The 9,237-nt window shown below is 41.9% G+C and overlaps 1 protein-coding gene across 1 annotated transcript; it reads right to left on the reverse strand.

Moving 5' to 3' along the window:
• Positions 1 to 1,529: 1,529 nt before the first annotated feature.
• Positions 1,530 to 6,356, reverse strand: LOC113816234 (uncharacterized). The gene is made up of 2 exons (XM_027368277.2): positions 6,209 to 6,356; positions 1,530 to 3,597 (listed from the first exon to the last, which is right to left on the reverse strand). Exon 2 carries the CDS (start codon positions 3,564 to 3,566, stop codon positions 2,460 to 2,462), a length of 1,107 nt encoding a protein of 368 aa, XP_027224078.2. The 5' UTR covers positions 3,567 to 3,597; positions 6,209 to 6,356; the 3' UTR covers positions 1,530 to 2,459.
• Between the last annotated feature and the right edge of the window lie 2,881 nt (positions 6,357 to 9,237).

Genomic DNA, 9,237 nt, shown 5'->3' on the forward strand with positions numbered 1-9,237 from the left:
CGAACACCCCTAATTTTAGACTCAAGACATAAAGGGGTCATAGTGAGCAACAATATCAACCTCACAAGACTACTGAACATATATGCATTTAAGCGGCAAATTACCAGTTAATGAGGCTGCAAAATTGATATAAAAAAAAAAAATGAAAACTATATGTTGCAAAGAGCTGTTTAAAAAAGAGTATTGACTTGAGTTTTATGGAAATTTATTATTCCAGTTTCCATATTTGATAAATTATCGAAACTGAACAAATTATTTTACAGGTGGTCAGGTAGACATGAATGAAGCAGCCAGGAGTATGCCCACGGACTGCCTTAGGGTGGCCTGACATTTAATTGGCCACCCGAGATGCCTCTCCATTATCTTAAACTATGATATCTGCCCTGCCTGAGGTGGAATACTAATGCCAGAATGCAGATACAGATAATGGAAAAACAAATGTTATTCCAACATGTATGTGTGAGTATTGCTACCCTCATATAAGTCAGTGCCCCTAAACTGGGCCACTCATTCAAAAATATCTGGACATTCCCTTGGATGCAGTCCAAATGGCATTATAAAATGTTTCATAATTCTAGACAATAAATATAATATAACTATTATCACATGTTAGTCATTAGCCCCTGATGATATAAGGTTTATCACAATAGAATAAGGTAACATTAAGAAGGCTAGGTAAATTTGTGTACACTCACAGCAAATGCTTCTAAATTTAAAATTGACATTCTCTATCAATTCCAATGAAGGATATTGTGACCCAGAAATTGAGTACTGTATGTAGATGGTGAAAGCAGCAAATAAAAGGAGGCAAAAAGCAAAAATGAAACACGAAAAAGAACTATAAAACTTGTCCCAAATACATAAAACCACAGAAATAATGTAGCACTGAATATGCACTCTTTGGCATCAGTAATTTATAAATTAATTCAAACCAGTTAATGATCTGCCAATGATGCCCTAGAAGGTAAAAGTCAGAAAATGAGGCATGTTGGTTCAACCTGTTTTCCAAAGGCTTTTTGATATAGGCCTATGAATTTTAATACCACGAAGAAAGCTTGTAAGATATTCTTGTTCAAAGGCAAGTAGTTCTCTGGCTGGCACCACAATGGGTCACATATTATCTTATTCCAAACATGTAAGAGGTCACACATCCACATGCAATAGGCACCCACACACATACAGACTTAAAAGTGCAAATTATTGGCCTTTAGAATTGATGCTCGATCAGTGTTTGGTATGTATTGCTCTCTTGGAAAAGTTTATGTGATATTACATTTTTGTTAAATATAGAAAGAAAGAAAAAAAAAAAAAGTGGTAATGATGGTAAGCATCCTTGATAAGAGTAACAATAATACTTTCAACATTTAAAGGGTATTACAGGTATCCAAATAGTATTCCCACACTCACTGTTATAATTATTTATACCATTAATGTCACAATAATCACAACCTTTTATCATCCATTCATATAAATTTACTACTATTACCAAATTTTTTTTCTTTCATAGAATATGGAAAAAAAGACACAAGACGGAGAAATTGTTTTATTTCTATGTCTTAAATTTCTTGCACAAATTGACAGGAGACGAGAAGACAAAAAAGGGAAAACAGCAAAAGAAAATTAACGTTTCCCTCATAACTAATATGGAAAGAAAAGAAAACGAAAAAAGAAAAAGTAAATATTCCAGACCAAATTAATCTATATAATTGTACGTAAAAGTGCCTAATTTTATCAAAGGCTTCATATCTTTGTAAAAATAAGATGTTACAATAATACTGGAAAAAGGCATCCACTATAAGAAATAAATGGTAAGACATATTGAAAAAGTATATGATTACAGAAAAAGTACAAATGAGTAACTTTTCAGTAAAGCAGATAATTACAAGATAGAGATAATTACAAAATGGTTTATCAGGAAATAATTAATGATTAAAACAAAGACTTCCGCAAGTGCCTCAAGCAAAATAAATAATTATCTGAATACTGTATTAGGACTGAATTTAAAGAGAAAATGTAATATTGATTAATATATACTGTAATACTCCAATCATATTATATATTATATATATATATATATATATATATATATATATATATATATATATATATATATATATACATACATACATACATACATATATATATATATACATACATAATTATCAACCACTGTATAACCATATCACCACAAACAGGCTGAAACAAATCTCTGACATGCAAATAATTAGGAAATACAACCAAGTTCAGTTTACTGTTCCAACATAAGGAATGTCCAAACAAGGACACTACAACCAGCAAGAGCCTCCAAGATCTTCATCGTATTGAATGATTTCTTTGTAAAATCAGTTGCCTCTTGTTTGAGGTTGATGTTTAATATCTCCTCTGGGTATGCCTTTGCCTAATGCCCCCTCTTACAGCAACTGATTACGGATCTTACTTGCTTTCTTACTTCAAGAGGTTCATTCACAATTTTGGGTGCGTTTGCTAGGTGATCTTCCTTCCCTCTGGTAGTTATGGGCATATGCATGGCACCAGGAGAATGCCTCATTAGGCGCTTGCAAGAATGGATAATTCACATATGGGTCTACAGGGCAATTTCCTATTCCTCTGGATTCTGAAAAATCTTGGACTGCCTCTCCAATAGATACACTGCAGTGAAAGGCCTTTGCAACTTCGCTTAGTACAAAGCAGATTCTCTGTGCCTGAATATCCTTCGGCAGTGTGATGCGGATGACCTTTCTTATACTAAGAGGTTTTCTCGTGCACTGCCTTTTGGGCTGCTGTCGCTGAGGTGTTGACTTTAAGTTGTAAGGTAAGTCTGGATTTTGGTTCTGTGGTATGGAATGGTCCATGCTTTGCTGTACGTCTTGATCTCCCAAACTGCCTTCATATACTCGCTTTACAGTATTATGAGACTGCAACTTCTTCAGCAAATGTGACACATCTGATTGGCACTTTGATGAAGTGCTGATCTTAGTACCACTGTTGAGTGGCAATGACTTTGAATTCAGAGTGTAGACTGAAGTCCTGGATGGAATCTGTGTGCCATAACTGACCTTGCCATTATGTGGAGATACTGAATTATGGCCTTTTGTGGCTATATTGTGCTCTAATGGGGTGTTTGTCCTTTCTTGCTTTCTTCCATGGCCTCTTATTCTTCCCAAAACAGCTTCAGGTGCCTCTTGGTTATCATTCTTCATGAAGACTGGATGAAAAGGAGATGATGCTGTAGGAGGTTTATGTTTTCTCATGTATCCCTCTCCTGCCGTCTGGCTTGGATGTTTCTGGTTGTGTTTGGGGTTGGCCCCGAGGCCTGCTTGTGGAGACACTTGGAGGGTAACACTCTTGTTGCAAATGCCACTCCCTTTTTCTGGCTCTTTTGATATCTTCAAGGTTTTCCTCTCTTGTGGAAGATTCTCTTTCCCTTCTCCTGTGTTGGTCTGTTTTACGGCTACGGAGATTGACCCTGAACATCGCAGCTTCAGAGAGTTAATGATATTCCTGATAGAGTTCAGGTTCTTGATATCACACTGGCCACAGCTATCTCTCAAAGTGTTTGACTCCATGACTTTCTACCTCTTGCAGTAACCTGAAAACCTGAAAAATGACCTCTCTTTTTAATCGGGCTTATAAAGGGTATCTACATATCTAATAATAATATATTCTATGATGTGAAACACTAAAGAAGAAGAAAAAATGTTTAGAAGTATATATAAATTATATTTTGACTTTTTCTCTCCTTCAGCTAATTGGCCTCTCTCTCACTCTCCCACTCAACTTTATCTCTTTCTTTTTCCCCCAACTCACTCACTTACTCACTCTCTCTCTCTCCCCCTCTCCCTCTCTCTCTCTCCCCCTCTCCCTCCCCCTCTCTCTCCCCTCTCCCCCCCCCCTCTCTCTCTCTCTCTCTCTCTCTCTCTCTCTCTCTCTCTCTCTCTCTCTCTCTCTCTCAAGAAAATCAATGTAAAAATATGATGATGATAACAAAATTCATAATAATAATAATAATAAAAGTAATAATCATAATTGTAGTAGTGGTAGTAATTATTTTAATAAAATTAATTACAGCTATTTCATCAACAATAATCAAAATAACGATGATAATAAGAACAACAATAGCAATTATAACTCCAGCAGCAATTATAACATTACTATCATAAATAATAATCACATTGATGATGGAGAGAGAGAGGGGAAGGGGGAAGGGGACGAGGAGAAGGACAGGAAGGGGGAGAGGGAGGGAGAGGGGAGTGAGAGTGAGAGGGAGAGAGAGAGAGAGAGAGAGAGAGAGAGAGAGAGAAAGAGAGAGAGAGAGAGAGGGAGGGAGGGAGGGAGGGAGGGAGGGGAGGGAGGGAGGGAGGGAGGGAGGGAGAGAGAGAGAGAGAGAGGGAGAGAGAGAGAGAGAGGAGAGAGAGAGAGAGAGAGAGAGAGAGAGAGAGAGAGAGAGAGAGAGAGAGAGAGAGAGAGAGAGAGAGAGAGAGAGAGAGAGGGCGAGAGAGGGAGAGACAGAGAGAGAGAGGGAAGGAGAGAGGGAGAGGGAACGAGAGAGGGAGAGGGAAGGAGAGAGGGAGAGGGAGAGGGAGAGGGAGAGGGAGAGGAGAGAGGGAGAGGGAGAGGGAAGGAGAGAGGTAGAGGGAGAGGGAAGGAGAGAGGTAGAGGGAGACGTAAGGAGAGAGGAGAGGGAGAGGGAAGGAGAGAGGGAGAGGGAGAGGGAAGGAGAGAGGGAGAGAGGAGAGGGAAGGGAAGGAGAGGGAGAGGGAGAGGGAAGGGAGAGAGGGAGAGGGAGAGGGAAGGAGAGAGGGAGAGGGATGGAAAGAGGGATGGAGAAAGGGAGAGAGAGAGGGAGGGAGAGAGAGGGAGAGGGAGAGAGGGAGGGAGAGAGGGAGATGGAGAGGGAAGGGAGAGAGGGAGATGGAGAAGGAAGGGAGAGAGGGAGATGGAGAAGGAAGGTAGAGAGGGAGAGGGAGATGGAGAGGGAAGGGAGAGAGGGAGAGGGAGATGGAGAGGGAAGGGAGAGAGGGAGAGAGGAGGGAAGGAGAGGGAGAGAGGAGAGGGAAGGAGGGAGAGGGAGAGGGAAGAGAGAGAGGGAGAGGGAGGAAGGAGAGAGGCAGAGGGAAGGAGGGAAGGAGAGAGGGAGAGGGAGATAGAAGGAGCGAGGGAGGTGGAGAGAGAGGGAAGGAGAGAGGGAGAGGGAGATGGAAGGAGTGAGGGAGGTGGAGAGAGAGGGAAGGAGAGAGGGAGAGGGAGATGGAAGGAGAGAGGAAGTCGGAGAGGGAGCTGGAAGGAGAGAGCGAGAGAGGGAGAGAGTTGGAAGGAATAAGGACGGAAGGAGAGAGGGAGAGGGAGTTGGAAAGAGAGAGGGAGAGGGAGAGGGAAGAGAGAGGGAGAGGGAGAGGGAAGGAGAGGAGAGGAGAGGGAGAGGAGAGAGAGAGTGAGGGAAGGAGAGGGAAGGAGAGGGAGAGGGAGAGGGGGAGGGAGAGGGAGAGAGGGAGAGAGGGAGAGGAAGGAGAGAGGGAGAGGGAGAGGGAGGAGGGAAGGAGGGAGAGGGAGAGGGAGAGGGAAGGAGAGAGGGAGAGGGAGAGGGAGAGGAAGGAGAGAGGGATAGGGAGAGGGAAGAGAGAGAGGGAGAGGAGAGGGAAGGAGAGAGGGAGAGGGAGAGGGAAGAGGAGAGGGAGAGGGAAGGGAGAGGGAGAGGGAGAGGGAAGGTGGGAGAGGGAGAGGGAAGGGGTGAGGGAGAGGGAAGGGGAGAGGGAGAGGGGAAGGGAGAGGGAGAGGGAAGAGAGAGGGAAGGAGAAAGGGAGAGGGGAGAGGGAAGGAGAGGGGGAGAGGGAAGGAGAGGGGAAGAGGGAAGGAGAGGGGAAGAGGGAGAGGGAGAGAGAGAGGGAGAGTGAGGGAGAGAGGGAGGGGAAGAAAATGCTCCAAAATTGTGAAAAATCCTTAAACTGGAGTTCTGTTTACTGGCACTTTCAAATATTTCTATTTGCAATATAATTTCGCACTCTATTGTTAACTCTTTATCTTTTAAAATCACACATTCCTTTATTACCTGTCAAAAATGCTTTCCAACACTCGAATTGATATTTCAATATATATTTCACAAGTAATAAGAGTAAAAAATCTGCGTTCTGTTAATTTCATCACAAACACAATCAGTTTCAAGTCTCAATCTTGAAAATAAAACGAAATTTTAACGCAAATCTGTGCTTACCTTCTTCAGTAAGGTTCAATGGTGAATAAAACTGAAGAGATAATGCAACTGTTCTTTCCCAACTGATTTCTCTGGATCAGCTGAGATCTTTGGTCTCTTATTGGCTGGCCTGAATATGGACGCTGATTGGCTGACTGGTCCAAAAAAGACGCTATCAGAGGATTTTCATGAATTTAATGTATTTTAAACTTTGTTTCCTTTTACGTTTTAAATGTCTTTCTTGGGGGGCATGGTCAGAAGAGTAATATGGCCATTGGGGTCTGAAATAGGTACACGTAACAAGCGGTAAGGCGGACATTTTCCCTAACGGTTTTTCCCTCCCACTCTTGTTGTCATGGTGGCCATTTTCCATGCGTTGGTTTTAAGCATTTCCTCGCTTGAAGTTTTATCGGTGGACATTTTCCCAGCTGGGGTTTTGTGCTTACAGATATTATCCCGATCGCGGCTTTATGCTAGCGGCCATTTCCCTACTAGTTGTTTTATATAGGTAGGCGTTCCTCTACTTATAACATGCTGCTGAAGGATATGAATCCGAGTGATTATAATCATTTTCCTTACATTTTGTTATTATTTACCTTTTTTCACTACTCACGAGAAGAGGGGAATAAGAAAAAAAGTTTATAAGTGGTTTATTAACTCTTTATCCATCACTATTTATGATCATTTGGTGAGTCGAATGTAATGGCCAACGTGTAGGCCTATCTTTTATAATCAAGTTTGTGGGTTATGGAGGTGATAGGCGATTATTTGTTTTCCATGTTTGTTGCTTATACGTCAAGGGGAGGGGGAGAGGGAGAGGGAGAGGGAGAGGGGAAGGGAGAGGGGAGGGAGAGGGAGAGGTGGAGGGTGGGCAGGGAGATGGAGAGAGAGAGAGAGAGAGAGAGAGAGAGAGAGAGAGAGAGAGAGAGAGAGAGAGAGAGAGAGAGAGAGAGAGAGAGAGAGAGGGGGGGGGGGGAGAGAAAATGCTCCAAAATTGTGAAAATATCTTTAAATTTAAATATTTCTCTTTGCAATATAATTTCGCACTTTATTGTTAACTCTTATATACATCTATTAGAAGAACACATTCTTTTGAGAGAGGGAAATATGTTAGTGGGTTTTAGTTAAGTTAGTAGAGGAAAATATGTTCTTGGTATGTTTCTTCCATTTAATATTGTTAATATTAAGGAACATAATTGCAAAACAAACGTAAGAAAAGTAATTGTGTCATCGGGCAGAAGCAGTGACACTCTAATTATGCTGTCATTAATGCATTAATTGGTAAAAGGTAACCCTGAATTTGTTATGATATAAAATTCAAAGGGAATAAAGCCAGTAAATAGTTTGTTGGTAGTGAGGTAGTGAGAAGTTGTGTTTGTGTTAAAGGTGAAGTACTTGTGGACGATCTTGCTGGTTACTTGCCACCAGTTGTCAAGGTAAGAGGTTGGGAACTTAGAGCAGGTGAGTGAAAGGGGACTTTGCAGGAGGGCGTATTAGGGGAGGTAAATATGTGACCCTTGGAGAGATCCGTGCCCCTGGTGACGAGGGCGGAGCGGTGACGGGAAAGATCGTCGTCTGCCTGCCGTCTGCAGTGTCTTCGTCTGCTCTCCTCTCTTGTCTGACGGCCGTGTCCTTTTGTGCTGGCTCCGGGAGATGTTTGTTTCAGGCTAGACAAAGGGAGTGAGTATAAAGGGATTGCTCGAGGGGGAGATGTAGGTCACCTTAGGTCAACCAGGCTCAGGTGTGGTAGGTGCGACTCGAGTGAAAAATAACAAAACAAAATGTTCATGAGACCGACTCCCAAAACTTACCTAGTTCTCCCAATATTTGGTACTGCCTCCCTTGATTTATCATTGTCCTGACATCTGCATATCTGGATCTATCCTCTCCGACGAGATCCTCACACCAATGATTAACCGAGGGGCGGATATTTTGAGATTTCTGGTCAGGATGGCCTCGTCCTCCAAGATGGCCGCCACGAGGTAGCATCCTCATCCGGCTGCTGCTGTGATTATTTTTCTCCCTGTTCGGAGTGGAGCCAATGACAAACTGATTATATAGTACATACATATCTATGCACCTTCCCCCTGTTATTGAACATGTTACAATTCCCTGTCACCTTTATTTAACTGTGAATACCGCTCTCGACGAGGAGCGTCTCTCACTCTCTTACCCCCCCCCCCCCTTAGCAACAGGTCCTTCCCTCAAAATACACGCAGTCCAGCACGAACAACAAAAGAAACATATCGCCCATGACTGGTATAAAATTTACTGAGCACGAAGCTTTTACTATATTCAAAATAGAAATACATACATACATACATACATACATACATACATACATACATACATACATATATATATATATATATATATATATATATATATATATATATATATATATATATATTCTGTTCAGAATGAGATCATTTTTGACGTTTATAATAATAATAATAATAATAATATCAATTATTATTGCCTCACCTCAAATAGGGTGTTGATGGTCTCTGAAGTTCGCTCTTGTTCCTTCACTCACTCTCTCCTTCCCTCTCTTCCTCCTTTCTTCCCAGCTTCTCGCACTCTTTTCTTTCCTCCACTCCTCTTCACTCTTATTCCTTCACTCACTCTCTCCTTCCCTCTCTTCCTCCATCACTCCTTTCTTCTCAGCTTCTCCCTCTCTTTTCTTTCCTTCACTCCTCTTCACCCTTCTTTCCTTCATCCTTCTCTTCTCACTCTTTCGCATTATTCACTCCCTTCTTCTATTTATTCCTTCCAGCCTCTACTTGCGATCCTTCCATTTACCCTCCCTCCCTCCCTCCCTCCCTCGCTCTACCTCTTCTCTCCTTGCCCTCCCACCTTCCCTTCCGTTTCCTTAATAGAAGAGAGATCCCGTCCAGCTCCTTGTAAAATAAAAATATCAGGAACTCAAAACTTAACTTTCTTATTTACTGTGACTCTGGCAATTGTTCTCGGGTAAAAAAAAGTAGTAATACATGCACAGACTGATATAGACATACGTATTCATATATGTATGTGTGAACATATATATA

Source organism: Penaeus vannamei, chromosome 20, assembly GCF_042767895.1.
Source record: "Penaeus vannamei isolate JL-2024 chromosome 20, ASM4276789v1, whole genome shotgun sequence".
NCBI classification, from domain to species: domain Eukaryota; kingdom Metazoa; phylum Arthropoda; class Malacostraca; order Decapoda; family Penaeidae; genus Penaeus; species Penaeus vannamei.